This window comes from Triticum urartu, chromosome 4 (assembly GCF_003073215.2).
Source record: "Triticum urartu cultivar G1812 chromosome 4, Tu2.1, whole genome shotgun sequence".
In the NCBI taxonomy this organism is placed as follows: Eukaryota; Viridiplantae; Streptophyta; class Magnoliopsida; order Poales; family Poaceae; genus Triticum; species Triticum urartu.
The window spans coordinates 134206681-134227354 of NC_053025.1; the positions used below are offsets into that span (position 1 = coordinate 134206681).

Consider the following 20674-nt stretch of genomic DNA (forward strand, 5'->3'; position numbering starts at 1 on the left):
ATCTCTCTGCCTCCTCGCGAGCCAGCCTGATGAGGCCGTGCCTGAGAAAGCTCCGTGTCGTCCGCCCCGCGAGGCTTGGCCCGGGTCTTGGGTCTGTGTTGATGAAGATGGGCCGCGCTGGGCCCCCTTTGAGCCACGCCGCAGGCCGCAGGCAGGCAAGTCTGGGGACCCCCGTTCTCAGAACGCCGACAAACAATATCAACACATTTTAAAGCATTAATTTTGTTTTTTGCAACATTTTCCATAAATGTCATTTTATGATGAAATTTTGCAAGCTATCCATTTTTTTGTCAATGTTCCACATGAAAGGAATTCAGATTATTTTTATTTTACTGTTCACCAAGCTTACATGAGCCTCGGGATTAGAACAACACTTTCGTGAATGTGTATATCATCATTCTCTCTTTTCAAAAAATAATTATACACTATACACCCAAGTCACTGACTAGTTTTTTTAGGCAAAAGGAGTCACTGACTAGTGGGCTTTGATAGGGTCTCTGGACATTTGGGCCTTCCCCAAGGATGAGTAGCAATTTCCCTTCTCTTCCGCCGCTCCTGCTCCACTCCGCTCCACTCCACAGAGGACACGCGCCGCCCAAAACCCTCGTCCCCACCGCGGCGCTTTCGGCGACGGCCATGGACACCCGAGTGCCGCCCGTTCCCATGGATCCGGCGACGGCGGCGATGTTCCGGCTCGACGGCCAGGACCCGGACGAGATGGAGGCCCTCTTCGCCCGCGTGCTCTCCTACACCCACTACGCCCTCTCGGACCCGCCCGTCTCCGTCGACGCTCGCCTCTGCGCTCTCCTCCCCCACCACTCCGTCGACGGTGTCAGCCGCCTTCCCGACCTGCTCCTCCGCAACATCGTCTCTCGCCTCCCAGTCAAGGAAGGCGCGCGCACCGCGACGCTCTCCCGGCACTGGCGCGGGGTCTGGCGCTCTGCCCCGCTCGTCCTCGTCGATTCTCACATCCTCCCCACAGCCGCAGCAACCGCAGCCGCAAGCACCGCGGCCGCGCGTAGTGATGCGCGGCGCATCACCTCCATCGTGTCCCGCATCCTCGCCGCGCACCCGGGACCCTTCCGCTGCGTCCACCTCACCAGCAGCCACATGGAAGAGTTCCATGGCCTGCTCACGCGCTGGCTCCGCATCCTCGCCAACAAGGGGATCCAGGAACTTGTCCTCGTCAACCGCCCTTGGCCGCTCGACCTCGTTCTTCCCTCCACCTTCTTAGGCATGACCACCCTCACCCGCCTCTACCTCGGCCTCTGGAAGTTCCCCGACACGGCCGGCATCCCAAGCGCCACCTGTTTACCTAACCTCCTTGAGCTCGGGCTCTGCAGCCTCGTCATGGAGAGCAAGGATCTGGACTTCATTCTCGACAGGAGCCCTGTGCTGGAGACACTTTATATCCATGGGAATCTTTTCAAGGTTAGTCTTCGCCTTGTCAGCCAAAGCCTCCGGTGCATGAAGATTCTCATGTCCTCCTTTGAAGAAATCGCTGTGGTGGACGCCCCGCGCCTTGAGAGACTCATCCTAACAGGATGTTGGAGCAGCGGCGGGGTTTGCACCAAGGTGAAGATCAGTTATGCCCCCAAGTTGCACTCGTTGGGATACTTGGATTCAGGAAGTCATGACCTAGAGTTCGGCAACACCGTCATCAAGGTGCCACATTTTTTCCATTTGTTCCATTGGAGTACATCATACCAAAATGATCAATGTACATGTGTGATCTTTCTTCTCTTAATTGAGTGCATTGAGATTTCAATGGCAGGCTGGGACAAAGGTGAGCCCAAGCACCATGGTACCAAGTGTGAGGGTCCTGGCTTTGGAGTTGCGTTGTGGAGTCCGCAATGATGTCAAGATGATCCCGACTGTCCTCAGATGCTTTCCCAATGTTGAGACGCTCCACATCATGGTGAAGCCCCTGATGCTTCTTTTGGCATTCATTTGCACCATAATGTACTAGCATCATACTGTGAATTGCTGATGTTGCATCATGATCCATCAACATCTGATGAACTTCATGTGCACTAACTTAAAAAAAAATTCAGTCTGGAAAAACTGGTCAACCCTCTGGCAAGCACAACCTCAAGTTCTGGAATGAGTCTGGTACCATAGAATGCATCAGCTCGCGCATCAAGCTGCTGGTTTTCCATGATTACCAAGGGGATCGGAGTGAGCTTGCTTTTCTCAAGTTTTTCTTTGAGAGTGCGCTGGTGCTGAAGCATGTGGTGATAGTGTTGGCCAATGCATGGTTCACTTCCATGGAGGATATGCATTCCAAAGTGAATCCTCTGCGGTCCATGAAACGGGCCAGTGCAGGTTCCAAAATCATGGTCACTGGGTGTTCTGATCCTGAAGATGGTGGCATGGGGAACTTCAAGAGAGCATCGGCCAGTTCAGTTGGCGACCCTTTCGTGAACTTCTGAAGTGAAAGGTGCATGTTTACTTTATCTTTACTAGCTCTGGAAGTTGTTGTGTTCTGTAGTCGCAGTTTGGACATGCACTATTTTCAGAGTTTTTTTGTATGATCTGCACGGACTCTTGTTTCTGCGAACATGATTTGTTACCGTCTTCGTTGATGCAAATGACTGCCATTCTGTTGGAAATGCTGTTTTTTTCAGTTGGCAATTGCGGAGAACCTATTGTGCTTGTGTTAAATTTGATTTAATTAGGTAGATTTGATCTGATGAGAATTATATTGCACAACATTGCTGCTATTCATATGAGGCTTGATGTTGGGGGTGGGGATAGTAGTAACAGCTGAGATAATCCATGTTTTGTTTACTGTCTTGATAATTTCCTCTAGATATTACCTGGGATATTTGTTCCAGCTGGCAAAAGATTTTGATGCTCTCAGATTGTGCCCTTTTGTGTTCTGTTCTGATTGATTTGCATAGATGCGGCAAGTCAATTATTGGGGCAGCTATTTATGGCCAATCTGGTTCTTCGGTTGCGAAAATTCGAACCACCATTTGCAAGCCAATTTGGTTATTTTCGCAAACGTGCTAAGGTAATAGTAACTTGAGCTACAAGGGCACGCCTAAGAATAGTGTGTCCTGGCGGCCAAACTATGATACGCAGCATCCTAGGTCAGTTACTCTTTGCTGCTAGCCTCCTCCATTTATTCTATGATCTTCTGCACACAATGATAAAGTAGTTGTTGTTCCACAGGGTCACAGCTTCTTCATGGCCTATATGGCTCTTCAGTTGCGAAAAATAAGGTCATCATGTCGTCGTGCTGTAGGCTTTTCAGTTTTCACAAATAATTTCCGACCATAGAGACGGGGTAGACCTTTTTATTAATCCACCAGGCACAACGTACATTGATTTCACAATTGCATAAACAGAGTCGAACGAGAGGAAACCACAAGCTGCTTGCAAGCATGGGCGCGACCAAACATATCCTGGATTGCTACGGATTGTGCTGCATTTCTAGGGATTTCACAACTGTCTGCGCAGAAAGTGGAGGATCTTTTCTTAGTTGATCCTCCTGCAGTTCTTCCTGATCTGTCCGCTGGACCCCGTCAGCGGCATGATGTCCCCCATCTTGATCATCCCCACCACGAAGTCCTTGAAAAAGGCGCTCTGGCTGCCGATGTACTGCTGGACCAGCGCGTCGGCGGCGCCGCCGTTGAAGAGCTCCTGGTCCGAGTGCAGGATGCCCCTCTTTTGGACGAGGTTCTTGTAGTAGTCGTTCTCGAAGGTGCTCGGGGTCTGCAGGTCCAATGGCGCCAGGTTGTTGTCGCCGGAGCCGGCGGTACGAGGGCAGCCTGACTGGCGGCTCCTGGCGAAGCCGGAGTCGATGTTTGTGTCGTTGTAGATGTGGTCCCGGAAGAATGTGCAGCGTGCTTGGCCGACCGTGTGGGCTCCTGGAACAAGTGATGGGTCAGGTTACCGTTAAATGGTTACTCTTTTTCTTTCCATCGGTAACAATCATTCACCAATTTTTGTAATTGGCGCTTCTACGTATTTTATGTGATCACGGAACAGATCAATTTTTGCTGTTGTTGTTGTATAGTAGTCTTACAGAGCAAATTTCCAGAGGCTCAGGTTAATGGTAATTAGTTGCCAACTTTCTAATTCACCTCTTGTTAATTACTCCCACTGTTTTTAAATATTTGTCTTTTTAGAGATTTCAAATGGTCACCACATACGGATGTATATAGATATATTTTAGACTGTAGATTCACTCATTTTGCTCCGTATGTAGTCACCATTTAAAACCTCTAAAAAGACAAATATTTAGAAACGGAAGGAGTATATTTTGTTAATCCTGAGAAAAGGTCTTATGTAGTAGAAGTTTTTAGCTTTCGAGTCAAAACGTGGCTATCAGTTCCGTTGCTTGATCCCAGCTGTTTTGCAGCTACCAAAGCTACCTTGAGAAATTAACAGTGTCGAGAAGTAGTCAATTTTTTTTTACCTTGCTCCAGGAAAGGAAAATATATGTTACGTGATCACTACTTTTGTTTGTTATTAAGACTGCAACAGTATTTCAAGTTCAATGATGGAGTGGGAACAGAAATATATCGATGTTATGTTGTATTTTTTCTTCTTCTGAAAATCCCAGTAAAAAGAGGTCAATATGCAAGATATTTAGTTGTTTATTTGGCGGTTAACGTGCATTTGCATGTGCTACATGTGTAGTACTACCTGAGAGCGCGACCATGTCTTTCTGGGAGAGCCCCTGAGCGGCGAAGAGCGACGTAAGGTTTGCGAGCCCCGACGTAGGCGGCGGGATGTTGTTCTCGGCGCCGCTGAAGCTCGCCGTCGTTGAGTCCCTCCGCCCCATCTTCACCTCCCAGCTCGGGCCACCCAGCTACACGTACACAACGCATGTCACAGTAGTGTTAGACTTTGGTGAAGAATACGTACAAGCTATAGCTAAGCACGCCTTTAATTATATGCATAGATACTTACCAAGACGACGCTCTCCTCGGCGGCGATGGCGAGGATGTCGGCGCAGGAGACGACGCCGGGACACTCCTTCTCGACGGCCGCCTTGATGGCGTCGATGACCTCAAACCCCCTGACTGAGTTCTTGTTGGGCTTGGCATTCTTCTCGCCGCGCAGGCCCGACGCGTCGTCCAGCAGCAGCGAGGCGTCGCAGCCCTGGACGAAGCAGTCGTGGAAGAAGAGGCGGACGATGGAGGCGCCCACGCGCCGCTCCCTGACGATCGCCGGCCGCAGCGCCGAGCGCACGGCTTTGAGCATGCCCGGGCACGAGCGGGAGTAGAAGCCCGACGACAGCTGCGCCGACGCGCCGCCGGCGACCACCGCGAGGATGAGCGAGACCAGGACGACAATGGCGCGCGCCGCCATGGTCGATATCTATGGGTTTACGTTGCTGACGATCGATCGAATCAAGTGTGCTATCTAGGAGTAGCTAGCTAGATATTGCCTTGAGAGCTTGTTTGCTGGATGGTGGAGGGACGCGGGGCGGCCGGTATTTATAGGAGGGAAAGCCTAGCTCACGCCGCCGGCCATGATTATACTAGCTAGGAGTACCAGTCTGCCATCACATATTATTAGATTGCATCATCGTCTTCACCAACTCCGGTGGACTTTGAGAGTTGATCCAAACGGGCGCGCGCATTGGAACAACGCGTTTCACACCTGCAGGTGCTACATCGATCCGGCCGTGTAGCTGGTTGAGTATACGTAACGTCGTAGCTCGTGAAAAATGAACGTTTTTTGGTGTGGAAAAGCTGCTTGCCGACACTGTGCAATCGAGACGGTTAAGTAAAGAATCATGGCAATGGCAATCATGCTTGCATGCATGACTCCGTCTCCTCATGTTGCTTTCCTGTGCTACTGAAAACTACCGACTGCCTTCCGCTACCGACTCTGTGTTTGCTAGCTACTCTGCTTAGCATATCTGAGTCAAATTTAGATCATTTTTTTGTAACGCTTACATGGACTTTGAGGCGACACTTTGGCACAGGAAGAGTACATTAGCACGCTTATGATTTTCTTAATTAATTTTTGTATCACCGTTTCACTACCCAACGAATGTCAAGGTTAGTCCACGTCTGATCGGTATGTAGCGACTGCCTACCGGTACATGATCGTGAACGAGATGATGATCCGACCATCCTGCTGCTTTTTCTCATAGTTTTTTTTTTCAAGTTTCGAGGACATATAGACGGACCGGGTCTCCGGTGGTACTATTTAGCACATGCTCATCGTTAGAAACTGGAGACATGCATGCTGCTTGGTCATGGTCAAAACATTCTTATATCTATCTATAGCTATCATGGACAATTCAACGTGAATTCTCTCCTCAAGGCAGCATATAAATACGTACGTGCGTGCATCAGCAAATTCTATAGTTGAAATTGCTCCATGCACGATACAAGTGGCTGATCTATGCACGACACGTAAATCCCCCTTGTGAATCAACGTGTGTCTGGCAAGATTTAATCCATCGTCTGTGCATTGTCCAAGTTTCGTTGTGTGCATAGCAAGACTCTTCTATAGCATACATGTGAAAAAAGATCTTGAATTATATCTATCCGCAGATCACATAGTATTTTATTGTTCACCATGAGCAGATGAGCCCGGGATCAGACATGAGTATTCGTTATTCCTAGTACTACTCTGCGCCTAACAGTATTCTGTTTAGTCAAAGTGGAGTATAATACCTTTTGGGCCTAGTTCACACAGCATGCACCAATCATACACCCACTTAGTTAATTAGCTTGAGCCTTAACATTTTGATTTGAGTGTTCCGTGTTCACAGTTGTACCTTTTATTAGCTCCAGAAAGAAGATCTAAAAGGATCGATCGATGGAGAAGATTTCTAATGCTGCCTAATTCTTACTCCCTCCATTTCTAAATATTTGTCTTTCTAGAAGTTTTAAATGGTTACCACATACGGATGTATATAGACATATTTTAGAGTGTAAATTTACTCATTTTACTCCGTATGTAGTTATTTGTTAAAATCTCTAAAAAGACAAATATTTAAAAACGGAGAGAGTAGATGCTACTGTCTGCACATATGGACGCCTTGTTGGTTCTGGTGCTTTACGCTTACGGATTTAGAAGTACTCCTACTGCAGAGAGTAGATAGATAGACTCTAGTCAAAAGAATTTCAATGCTGGTTGCTGCAAGCAAATATTAACGACTTTGGATCCGAGTATCAGACCGCACCGCAATCGCCGGAGGTTTGGCACACCAAAATGCTGCACATGCGCATGTCCCCTCAAGAAAAGGCATGGGGTACATCATCAGACTACTACCACTACAGTACTAGGTACGTGTAGCAACACGCATCTTATTGCATTGTTTACTCGTGCATGTGCAGCAGAACGAGTCCACGACCGAAGACCAGCTTTCGCAAACAGAATTCCGACGCCCATCCAGTAGAAACTCTGCGCTCATCGGGTAGGAGTAGAGTATCAAAATGCTGCGGCAGCAAGCTGCACTTCTCTGACCACAACCTGCCGTTAAGAAAATTCAACGACAGCATATGGGTTAGCTCGCTCAAAGAATTTGTCTGTTGACTATGTATCGATCATTTTGTGTTGTTTGTTTTGGTTGTACGTACGTGCTTGTTGTTTCTGAAAGTGATTGACAAAAAATTATCACTTTAGGGGTTCGTGTCCCACAGAACTATCACTTTTTTTAAAAGTGGTCAAAAACTACCAATTTTTTTTAAAAACGTGACTAAAAACTACTAGGTTGACTTAATGGTCGTTTTGACCGTTTTAACAGCGATTCTGACGATAGTGGCCCACTTGCCAGGCGGGCGGCCCGCCTAACGGCTAACGGCGCGCGCAGGGCCGTTAGAGCCGCTCGTCGGCTGCACCTGGTCGGACCAGGTCATAACCTGGCCGGCCGGGCCGCTCGTCCCCACCAGCTCTCTCACTCTCCCCGAGCTCACTCCACTCCTCTCTGCTCTCCTCTGCTTCTGTTTCTTCTTCTTGCGCTCTGGCGACGCCGCGACCATGCCGTCGTGGCCGAACAGCAACGAGACGTCGGACGACGATGACGAGTACATGAGCGAGTTCAGCAGCATGCAGATGGAGTACTTTGTAAGTCAGCTCAGGCTATCCTCTCCCTCTCCTATCTGTTCTGTTCTAGGGTTAGGGTTAGGGTTTGAAGATATTTGAGATTTTTCCATTTAAGTTGATATATGTGAGTTGTTCTTGATATAGATATGGTTTTGTTTTTGCATCAAACTCCTGACACTGTGATAGACCCTAGTTTCTGTGGGCTTGTGACTGAATCTGACAGAAGGTGCATCCTGCACAGGCAGAGGGCGGGCAAGTTTGTGGCATTTGAAGGCACTGACACTGGCAGGAGATTCATAGGATGTGCTACTGAGGTAATGGACCAAGTTGGTGTGGATTTGAGTAGCTTGAATTTCTGCTATGTAGTGGAAACAGACTGTTTAGTTGCTGTTCTTCTGAAATTTCCTTAAGTCTGAAAACATTGGTATGTCTGAATACTATACTTGTAGTAAAGAGCACTGGAAACATATGAAACATATTGATGTATTGTATTTTTAGTATAGAAATAACTAGCTAGTGTAGCTTATATCATTATTGTTTATGATTTGTTATTCTGAATTTGCTTGTTCACTGTAAATTTAAATTGATTTTCAGGATGGTGTGAACTGTGGTGTTCTGGAGTGGGTAGATGCCCCCTGGCCTGTAATTCTGCAAAGGTGCTTAAGCAAACTCTGGGATATGTATCATGAGCAGAACCTTGGTAGAGCCCAGGATAATGAGGCTCATGGGATAGAGGTTGCAAAACTGCAGAAGGAGCTTGATTCTCTGGCCAATCAGTATAGCCAGTTGGTGTATGATGTGTCCAAGTTGTTTGATTATCAGGATGGAATCAAATCTTATGACATGGATTGCACAAGCCAGGCAATCAATGAACTGAAGGAGAAGAAGAAGAAACTTGAGGAGCAGGCAAAGATTGAGCTTCAAATGGAGAAGCTTAAGCTCAAGAAAGAACAAAGGTGCATCCTTCAGAGTCAAGCTGATATAATCCAAAACACAAGGAAGACCATGAAGGAGCTAGAGGTGGAGAAAGATCTCCTTAAAGAAGAGAAGAAGAAGCTGGAGAATCTCATTGCTGAGCTCCTTAAGGTTGGTCATGGGTGCAAGGAAAAGGTGGACAAGATAAAGAAAGTTGTGATGGAGGAGTGAAGTGGCAGCTCTGGATGGTAAGTATATATGAGGCCTATATATATAATTGGCCTAGGAATGATCAGTTTGATGCAAATATGCCCTAATCTACCTAAGAACTGTAATGGGTTCAGATCATTTTGGTTGGTGCGGGGGTGGTGTTTGCCCTGATCTGTACTGCCCAACTATTATCCTGATGCTGAGAACTGGTGCTAAGTTAAGTTAAGAACTAAATTATCTAAGTCTGATGTAGTTTATTTGTGTGTGTTGTATCATAAGTTCTTGCTGAGATCTGTTTACTTCATAAATTGCTTCATCACAGGTTCAGACAAATTCAGAGAAGTCTGGAAGACATTTAGTCTCCCATAGATAGCATTTAGTCTTACATAGATAGGACATGGACACTGAAATTGTTCAAAGACACTTAAACTGACATAACTGAATCTCACTGAGATTGCAAACACCCTGATAAACTGACAGAACTGAATCTAACATAGATCTGGCAATAACTGCTGTAACTAAATCTGAAACTTACAGTTTCAGATTGTTAGGCCCTTGCCCTGCTATGCGACCTGACCGTCGCACCTTTTGCTTTACTTGAGTGGTAGGTGGCAGCTCTGGCACCTCCTCTTCGTCTCCATCGATGACGATGATGGGAGGAGGACGTCGGCGAGCCAGTAGTGCTGGTGGGGCGATGATCTGCAGGTCCTCATCGTCGTTGCCCATAGTAGTTGGAGTTGTAGCTTGTGTTGGAGGGATATAGCGGTGGGCTGCCCACCGTTCCTTCTGCCCAGCATCGCCGGAGTCCGCCTCCTTCATTGCCCACATCAACATGTCGATGGGCATGATACCCTTACCTGGGGTTGCATAGCGTTGGTCCATGCGCTGCTTCTCCTCAGTCGTCGCCTTCTTCCTTACCTCTTCTGATGCATCCACGAGCCCTTGTGCACTACTGTATCTCATGGCAATCTTCATGTAGTCGAGGAAGAGGTCCTCGTCGCCGTGAGTCGACCCAAAAAGCATGGCAACCCAGCCCTTGCCGGTGGGGAAGGGGTTCAGCCATGGGTCTGGCGTAGAGGAAGAACCAGCCATGGATGTAGGTGGAGTGAGAGAGGTAGAGTGAGCAGAGATAGAGTGAGTTGTTGGGCTACTTAAATGTTGGAGTGGAGGAAGTGCGGTGGAGTGTGGCAGTGGGGAAGTGGTAGATTGAGTGATGAGAAATGGTGGTAGTTGTGTTGCAATTTTTGTTGAAACCCAGCAACTTGGAACTTGTGTGCTCAAACAGTGGAGTAGTTGATGGTCAAAGTATTTCAAAAATTAGAGTCACCAAAAAATCACATTTCAGCAAACCAAAGTATAGAAACATTCAGATAAATGCAGATAGATGGATTCAGGCATAAGTTCAGACTTAAAACTACTGTGCCATGGATACATTTCCTGTAAGTGCATCTAGTGCCACCCCTAGTTGGTTTTGGAGTATTGACAACAAACCTAGTTGAGGGACTAATGTGTTTGTGAGAATCACAAGATAACACAGGTAGAAGTCCCTCATTGATTCGGTTTTCCTACCAGAGATGACCCCTAAAAATGTATGAAGACATTGATGTCAAAGGTGGTATATGAAGATATTCACACTGAAGACTATGACAAGAGAATACATCGCATGAAGCCTATGGAGCTCGAAGACTTAGGTCTTTCGTAGTTCTTTTTCTTCTTTGTTGAGTCATAGGAACCACCATACTGTTAAGTGGGGTCCAAGAGAACCAGTCAGAATGACTGAAGTGATGCTTAACCAAAACCTATGTCTTCGAGTGAAGACTATGAGAGCGAATCTTGTCCAGAGTCGGACAAGTCAGCTTTGCTTATAGCCCAAGTAAAGTTGTTGTGTGTGTTTGAAATCTGACCGTTGGAACACGTGTCGGTTCCTTAGTGACCCAGGGTCATTTCGGACAAATCAGGTCGGGTTGCCCAGTGGCTATAAATAGCCCACCCCTACAACCATAAACGGTTGGCTGCTCAGAGTTAGAGTACGGCTTTTGTCGTTTGAGAGCAACCCACCTCGAAGCCTTTGAGAGAGAATTCCTTGTGAGGATAAAGCCCTAACCACCCAGAGCCAAAGAGTGTTAGGAATCACTTAAGTCTTCTTGTCTGTGTGATCTGAAGACTTATTACACTTGAGGACTGTGAATCCTCCAGCCGGTTAGGCGTCGCGTTCTGAGCATCCAAGAGACATTGTGGATCGCCGGTGAACAAAGTTCTGTGAAGGTTTGGGAGTCTACCTCTGAAGACTTACCACGAGTGATTGGACGAGGTCTGTGTGACCTTAGTTCAAGGAGAATACGATGAGGACTGGGTGTCTTGGACTAAGTGTCCTTGACTGGGTGTCCGGGACTGTGTGTCCTTTGGTTTAAATACCTAGCTGCTCCAACCAGACGTACAGTTGTCACAGCAACTGGAACTGGTCCAACAAATCATTGTCTTCAACGTGTCACTGGTTTCATCTTCACTTCCTTTGACTTACTGTTATTCATTGTGAAGTCATTGTATGATTGCACTATCTTTTGTCTTCACTGAGTGACTGCGTGTTCTGTTTGGCTTCATAATATCTTCCTACCTGATCCTTACTACATTGCTGCTATTAGTCATTGTGCTTTCACTTCATTGAATACTTGACTATGGTTTGCCTAGTGTAGTCTACCTTCCGCTGCATGGTAATAGGTTTATTTCTATCGTTTGTCTTCGAAACTTCCACGTTTTGAAGACTTTCATAAAAATCGCCTATTCACCCCCCTCTAGTCGATATAACGCACTTTCAATTGGTATCAGAACAAGGTACTCCCTTGTTCTGTATGATTCGGTTTAACCACCTGGAGTTTTAGCTATGTCGACTGCAGGGATAATTAAAGTCTCCGCTGCGTGCCCCGTCTTCGATGGAACTGAATATCCCTACTGGAAGAATAAGATGCGCATGCATCTTGAAGCCATTGATGTCGACCTATGGTATGTCGTCAAGAACGGCGTTCCCAAGGCTGGAGAAGGTGTCACTGCTGCTGACGCCAAGAAGTTCGTTCAACTGGACTCTACTGCCAAGAATATCATCTGTGGTCATCTGACCAAAGGACAGTATGGCCGCGTGAGTACTTTGGAAACATATAAGCTAGTCTGGGACTTGCTCTCCAAGGTCAACGAAGGCATCTCAACCCAGAGAGATCAGAGAATCAGTGTCCTTCGCAACCTCTTCAACCGCTTCAAGAGAAATGACAATGAGAATGTCCAGCTCATATTTGATCGACTCACTGACATCACAAATGAGCTTCAAGCCCTCGGCGCTACTGAGATCATCAAGCATGAAGTCGTCAAGACACTCTTGAGATCACTTGACAGTTCGTTTGACACCCTAGCCCTGATGATTCAAGAATGTCCTGATTTCAAGACACTCGATCCGTCTGACATACTTGAGAGGCTCAATACACATGAGTTTCAGCTTTCTGAGAAAAGAGATATCTACGGTCCCAACTATGGGCGAACTCGTGCCTTGAAGGCAAAAGCTGTCTCCTCATTTGAAGAAGAATCTGACAGCAGTTCTGATGATCCTGAAGACATTGGAAAGGAACTTGCTATGCTTGTGAAGAAGTTCTAAAAATTCACCAAGAAGAAAGGCTTCAGAAAGTCTTCACGATCAAGCTCAAGGAATGATGAAGCTTCTGCTCATGACTACAAGAAGAAAACATGTCACAAGTGCAAGAAACCTGGCCACTACATCTCTGAGTGTCCGCAGTGGGACATTGAGAACAAGAAGAAAAAGAAGAGCAAGGAGTATGATTCTGATGACAAGAAGAAGAAGAAATACTCAAAGTCTTCTTCCAAGTCCTCCTCAAAGTCTTCATCACACAAGAAGAGCTCATCTGGCAAGGCACGTGCGTTTGTTGGCAAGGAAATGGATTCAGAGGAGGACTCCGCTTCTGAGGAGGCGGAGGTGGAGTCTGAGGAGGAGTCCGATTCTGGCATTGCGAGTCTGGCTACAGCATACGTCGCCAAGTCCATCTTCAACACTGAAGACAATGACTCCATCACCGACACCTGTGCAAATGACAAAGACTACTCCACTCCTACCTACTGCTTCATGGCACGCGGTGACAAGGTAAACACATACACTACTCGCTATCAAACATCTAGTGACGATGACTCTGATTGTGGTTCCAAACCCAGCTACAAAACACTCGCTAAAATTGCAACTGAACAACAGAAAACCATGGAACACATACAAAAACTGTTAGACAAAAGCGATGATCTGTTAGACGCTGAAATGACTCGATCTCAGTCCTTAATTGAAGACATAAAAAATCTTCACGTTAAGTATGAGGAACTTGAAAGTCGTCATGAAACGCTCTCAACAGCTCATGAAAGGCTTTCCTATGATTATCTTCAAAGGAAGCGGGATCTTGAGAAATTGAGAGCGGCCCATGAAGATCTTCAGAAAGAAAACGAGTCGCTTCGTGCCGAACAGATCAGTCCAGCTCAGGAAAAATTTGAACCGCCATGTGTTAAATGCATTGAGCATGATAATGCTACCTCTGTTGCTGAATGTTCTACTACTGCTACTGTTGCAATATCTTCAACTGTTGATGTGGGAACTAACCCCTCTGCTGAGGATACCACTGCTATTGCTGATGAGAATGCTAGGTTGAAGACATTGCTTGAAACAGGGATGTACAAAAGTCTTAAAGGGCATCAGATACTATGTGATGTCCTCAAAAGGCAGATCCTGAACCGAAACCCGAGGAAAGAGGGTGTTGGGTTCGTAAGGAAAATGAATGCTGATGGCTCTTACTGGAAACCTGAGCAGTACCCCAAAACCACGTGGGTTGCTGCAAAGGAACCTTCAGCAGATCCATCCACTTTATCTGGCTTCACGTGTGCTAACCCCATTGTCATTGATGAATCCTTTGATGCAAACTATAAACTGTTTAAGAATCAGAATGGTGAAGTGTTTGCCAGGTATATTGGTACTAACTGCAGGAATGGGCCGCCTATGAAGAAGATCTGGGTGCCGAAAAAGTGTTTGGAGAATCTTCCTATGAATGTCATCATGACACCACAAGTGAAGAAGACAAACCCCAGACCACATGCTTCATACGGTCCAAAGGCTTCATACAGACAGAGGACTCACTTGAGTCGCACTAATGCAATTTTTTTGCAGGGAAACCAGACTCAGGCCTATGAATATGAGCACGGTTCATCAAACCGCTATGTTCATAAGACCAAGAACTATTCTGCTTATTCTTATGAGTACTATTGTCCGCCTGCAAGACTTTTTGCTAGGGATCCAAAGCCAAAGTTCTCTGATACTGCACTTAGACCTATCGCTTCTAAGCCACCCTTGAAGATGTGGGTGGCTAAGAAAGCTTAACTCTCTTTTGTAGGGAAGGGTCTCCAGCAGAAAACCAAAATCGTCTGACGCTATTGCTGGGGACCTTAAACATCTTGTAGGGCGCAAGATCAAATGCGTGAATGGTCTTACTATGTACTTCGTTCCTGAATCGCTTGCTACTCTCCCTATCAATCCTAATCTCGATCTAAGCTTTCATAACCCACTGGTTCGTCAAATGTTTTTGCTTCACAATTCTCTTCGTGAAGCCTATCCCCCTAACTGCACTGTAGGGTACGACACCAGCTGCTTCAGAATGGATTATTGATAGTGGATGTACCAATCACATGACTGGCAAAAGAAGCCTTCTTATGGACTCAACCTTACGTCCATCCGACAAGAGTCACATCACATTTTCTGACACTGGTAAAAGTAAGGTATTGGGTCTAGGTAGAGTTGCAATCTCAAAGGATCAACACATGGATAAAGTCATGCTTATTGAATCCCTTGGCTTCAACTTAATGTTTGTCTCAATGCTTTGCGATCTAAATATGATTGTGATGTTTGGAAAATATCGCTGCCTTGTTCTAATGGAATCTAACAAGTCTCTAGTGTTTGAAGGGTATCGGAAAGATGATTTGTACATGGTAGATTTCTCAGCAGGACCACAGCTTGCCGTATGTCTTCTAGCAAAAGCTTCAGAATGCTGGCTCTGGCATCGGAGGCTAGGGCATGCTGGCATGAGGAACCTCCACACCCTTGCAAAGAAGAAGCATGTCATAGGCATCGAGGGCGTCAAGTTCAAGAAGGATCACTTATGCGGTGCCTGTGAAGCTGGAAAGATGACGAGGGCCAAACATCCCTCGAAGACAATCATGACAACAACTCGACCCTTCGAACTGCTCCACATGGATCTTTTCGGTCCCACTCATTACTCAACTCTTACTACTACTGCTTGTCTCTATGGCTTTTTCATTGTTGATGATTATTCTAGACATACTTGGGTGCACATAATCCTCTACAAGACTGAAGTGCAGGATGTCTTCAAACGCTTCGCAAATCAAGCAATGAACAACTATGGTGCCAAGATAAAGCACATCAGAAGTGACAATGGCACTGAATTCAAGAACACTGGCCTTGATACATATCTTGATACTTTGGGAATCACACATGAATTCTCAGCCCCGTACACGCCACAGCAGAATGGCGTCGTCGAACGCAAGAACAGAACACTCATTGAGATGGCCCAAACGATGCTTGATGAATACAAGACTCCAAGAAAATTCTGGCCTGAAGCCATTGATACTGCATGCCATACAATCAATCGTGTTTATCTTCACAAGCTTCAGAACAAGACATCTTATGAGCTCCTAACTGGCAAGAAGCCAAATGTCAGTTACTTCAGAGTATTTGGCGCCAGGTGCTGGATCAAGGATCCACGTCACACTTCAAAATTTGCACCAAAAGCACATGAGGGTTTTATGCTTGGATATGGAAAGGATTCGCACTCCTACAGAGTCTTCAATCTCTTTCATTATAAAGTGGTTGAAACAGTGGATGTGCGGTTCAATGAGACTAACGGTTCACAAAGAGAGCACCTGCCAAATATGCTAGATGAAGTTCCATCCAGTGAATCAATCAAACTAATGGGAACTGGAGAAATCATACCCTCTGAAGCTCAACCTGAAGAAGAACTTATCATCTCCGCACCTGATCAACCTGAAGACAATGCTCAGCCCGAAGACAATTCCTCTAACAATGACAATGATCAACAAGAGCAAAATCTTCGCCCTGTACATCCTCGTGTTGCCAATGAAGTGCAGATTGAGAGAATAATTGATAGCATCAATGCACCCGGTCCGCTCACTCGTTCAAGGGCAACACAGCTAGCAAATTTCTGTGGGCACTTCGCATTCATCTCAATAACAGAACCCAAGAAAGTTGAAGAAGCCTTCATGGAACCTGAATGGATTCAAGCTGTGCAAGAAGAGCTTCAATAGTTTGAGCTGAATAATGTATGGGAACTGGTTAAGCGTCCTGATCCTCGGAAGCACAATATAATAGGCACCAAATGGATATACCGCAACAAGCAAGATGAGCATAGTCAAGTTATCAGAAACAAAGCTCGTCTCGTTGGTCAAGGATATACTCAAGTGGAAGGAATTGACTTCGATGAAACATTTGCTCCTGTGGCTCGACTTGAAGCCATACGCATACTGCTGGCCTATGCAAATCATCATAACATACTTCTATATCAAATGGATGTGAAGAACGCTTTTCTCAATGGCAAGATTGGAGAAGAAGTGTATGTTGCACAACCGCCCGGCTTTGAAGATCCAAAACATCCTGACATGGTATACAAGCTCAACAAGGCACTGTATGGCCTCAAACAAGCCCCTCAGGCTTGGTATGACACACTCAAATACTTCCTGAAGAGCAAAGGCTTCATACCTAGTTCCCTCGACCCCACTCTCTTCACGAAGACATATGATGGTGAACTGTTTGTGTGCCAAATATATGTGGATGACATTATCTTCGGCTGCACCAATCAGAAGTACAGTGAAGAGTTTGGATATATGATGCAAGAGCAATATCAGATGTCCATGATGGGAGAGCTGAAGTTCTTCCTCGGTCTTCAAATACGACAGCAACGCAACGGCATCTTCATATCTCAAGAGAAGTATCTCAAAGATTGCCTGAAGAAGTTCGGTATGCAAGACTGCAAAGGCTTCACGACGCCAATGCCAGCCAAACATCATCTGGGTCCCGACGACAATGGTAAAGAGTTCGATCAAAAGGTATACCGCTCCATGATTGGTTCTTTACTTTATCTATGTGCATCTAGGCCAGATATTATGCTTAGTGTTTGCATGTGTGCTCGATTCCAAGCGGCACCAAAGGAGTCGCATCACTTAGCTGTGAAGCGAATTCTTTGATATTTGGCTCACACCCCAACTCTAGGATTATGGTATCCAAAGGGCTTAGAGTTTGATCTGGTTGGATTCTCGGATGCTGATTATGCTGGTGACAAGGTTGATCGCAAGTCTACATCAGGAACATGTCATTTTCTGGGACGATCACTTGTATGTTGGTCTTCAAAGAAGCAGAACTGTGTATCTCTCTCCATTGCTGAATCTGAATACATTGCTGCTGGATCTTGCTGCGCTCAGCTTCTGTGGATGAAGCAAACACTCAAAGACTATGGCATTCATCTGAAGCAAGTACCACTCTACTGCGACAACGAAAGCGCCATCAAGATTGCCAACAACCCAGTTCAGCACTCGAAGACAAAGCACATTGAGATTCATCATCACTTTCGGAGATCATGTTGTGAAGGAAGACATTGATATCATACATGTCAACACTGAAGAACAATTGGCAGATATCTTCACCAAGCCTTCGGATGAGAAGAGATTTTGGAAGTTACGGTGTGAGCTAAATATCTTGGAATCCTCAAATGTCCTGTGATCAGGCACACATCCTAACACTTATGCATATTGATGACTTAGATGTGCAACACACGAAGTAAAGTATATCTTCAATCAATGAAGACATACATTCTAAGTGTGAATACATTAATGTGGAATTTGACTTCGGAGCGCCACGATAATTGTGCGCCGTGTCTGGGTCTAATACTTCCTATACGGTGGGTAACGCCACCACCAAAGGTTCTGTTTGAAGTGTTTCACTCACGACGTTACATTTGCTATGTCTTCACATTTGGTTTGGCTTCAATTTCAACATGTCTTCATGATTATCTTTACTATATTGATTATATATATATACTAGTGTTCTGTCCTCTACAGCATTCACTTATAGCTATGTCTTTTTGTTGAATCTTTTGAACTAAGTGAATGTGATCGGACCCTAACCTCTCTATGCTTTCTATCTCAAGCTCTATCTCTCCAAATCATATGCATTCTACTGAAACTGTCGAATGTCTTCTCTGCGTCCTTGTCAGCAGAAGATACAGAGACAAACATTAAGTCCATTTTCAATGCTCATTCCTTCACCTGAAACCTGGAGAAGTGGGAACAACCACCCGACAATCCAGGCATGCGTGGGACGTGGAACAACCCCCGATATGCTGCATAATGGCCACGTGTTCCTCAGATGTGAATCGCCAGGGGCACCTGTGTAATAACACTGAGCCGCCCATGTCCCTATAAATACACGCCGCACCACAGTCATTATCTCTTCTTCCACTCTCGCATGAACCCTAGCACCACCGCTAGCTCTCGACGATGCCAGCGACGAAGCGCTTAGCTGCCGCAACCTCTCCGACACCGTCTTCACGCCGACCGCGGACATCGTCCTCTCCGCCGTCGCCGTAGGTGTCCTCCGTCGCCAAGTTAGGGCACGGACGATCGAACTGCTCGGCCTCCTCTTCCACTCCGTCTAGCAGTTCTTCGTGTGGTAAATAAAACTTCCTTTTTACGGCCCCTTTGATCCTACAGATTCGTCAGTTTCTACCACAAGTAGTTTCTGTTCACACATGTTGGATCCACTTCATACTGCATCTCATATTATGCCTAGTATGTTCACTTATGCTTCACAAAGCAGTTAGATTCCTCACTTTTACTGATCTCTGGATTCGTACAAATCCGGAACCAACTCCTTATCTATGAGTGAATGTCTTCGCACGATGAGGTCAATGTCTTCTAAACTGATTTATCTTCAAAATCTTCTGAGAATGCATATGACCTCTTCCCCTTCCCTCGCACCTTAATGCTGTCACAGGTACATGTCTGTGGGAGAATCCCTTGGTTCTCATAGTCTGCATTCATTTGCAGAATTCTTACAGCATCATATAAATTCTCCCGAAGCCAGTTCCTGTTTGTCCAGCAAGCGAAAGCCTCAGAAGCCTTTGAACGTGTTGAAGCCATTCAGTTTAAAGTTCATGGCTACAGAGAAATCTGCAAGGAAGGGAGGCAGATAGCGTCGTGGGGGAACATCAAGAGATTTGCTTGATGACCTCTCAGAGCTTTACAAGACAGATCCTGAAGAGGATTATAATCAGCGCAAGACTCGAATCCAGTGGATTCGAAGATATTGGGCAGAACAGTGGTATAAATACAGATTCGTGACCAAGGAATATGCTGAGAAGAGTGCTATCAAAAGTCCTTGGGGTGATGTTCTCTTCCGAGGCCTTCCACCCAAGAACAGAGCTGAAGCTATTGCTCAGGGTTTCTATCCGTGTATGGTCCGTGGACCTCAGCCTAAAGATGCCGACCCATCATCATTGCTATGGCGTCGTGACGATAATCTCTTCAAGCGCAACTTCCAGCACGCAAAGGCATCGGCCAAGGAAAACAAGAAGTCATTGGGACTAGACTTCAACCCTGGTCCTTCTACTCCCCGGGCTGATGGCACACGCGATGCAGAACCCAATGTCATCGGTCCTTTCTACAACCTTGATGGCCTCATCACTCACATCTCAGTTCAAGGTGCCAAAGTGGATCATTCTGATGATGATACTGACACTGATGAAGCCCCAGCTCCTACTCCAAAGCCGCAGAAGCCAAAGAAGGCTAAGGCTTCAAGATCAGCTGCTCCACCAAAAATCTCACGGGCGAAGCCACTGGCTACTGCACCTCCTGAAGAAAGTGTGCAGTCTGAAGATCTGTCACGCATCTCCAAGCCCCAGAAAGTCAAGATGCCTCTGCCGCACACCAGCCAAGAACTAACTGCTGCTGCCATTCTGCGCAACGATGCCATTGATCTGTCCAGTGATGAAGATCTGGCAGATGACGCTCTTGAGCAACTGATCAAGAGCAAAGAAGAAGCAGAAATCTTCAACAATTTGCCTCTCTTTGACGTGGCAATCATCCACGACTTCATCGATGAGTGGTTTGAAACGCCCAACCTCAGCTTTGAAGACCTGCAACTTCCCATTGGTCTTAGTGTCGCCTTCCATGGCGCCATTGCTTCAGAGCTAGCTCTAACTCAGCGCATCGTCGAACTGAAGCAGAAGATTGACTTTGAGAAAGCTCAGTTCAAGAAGCATATGGCCAAGCTCAGCGTGTAAGAGGTCAAGAACTTCAAGATCATGTTGCATGAGCTTAAAGAAGCCTTTCTCAAGAAGCATGAAGAAGGTCAAGGTTCTCGTGAGCGCATGAAGAGCCTGGCTGACAAGTGTGTGCAAGCCTACAATGAGGC

General features: G+C 46.2%; 2 protein-coding genes across 2 annotated transcripts; one reads left to right on the plus strand and one right to left on the minus strand.

The window, feature by feature from the left end:
• The first annotated feature begins 569 nt into the window (after positions 1-569).
• LOC125553694 (F-box/FBD/LRR-repeat protein At3g26920-like) lies at positions 570-2634 on the plus strand. Its single transcript, XM_048717436.1, has 3 exons — positions 570-1665; positions 1775-1918; positions 2055-2634. The coding sequence occupies exons 1-3, from the start codon at positions 637-639 to the stop codon at positions 2430-2432; spliced, it is 1551 nt and encodes a 516-aa protein (XP_048573393.1). The 5' UTR covers positions 570-636; the 3' UTR covers positions 2433-2634.
• Positions 2635-3259: 625 nt separating this feature from the next.
• Positions 3260-5435, minus strand: LOC125551081 (peroxidase 4-like). Its single transcript, XM_048714230.1, has 3 exons — positions 4924-5435; positions 4657-4822; positions 3260-3875 (listed from the first exon to the last, which is right to left on the minus strand). The coding sequence occupies exons 1-3, from the start codon at positions 5323-5325 to the stop codon at positions 3484-3486; spliced, it is 960 nt and encodes a 319-aa protein (XP_048570187.1). The 5' UTR covers positions 5326-5435; the 3' UTR covers positions 3260-3483.
• Between the last annotated feature and the right edge of the window lie 15239 nt (positions 5436-20674).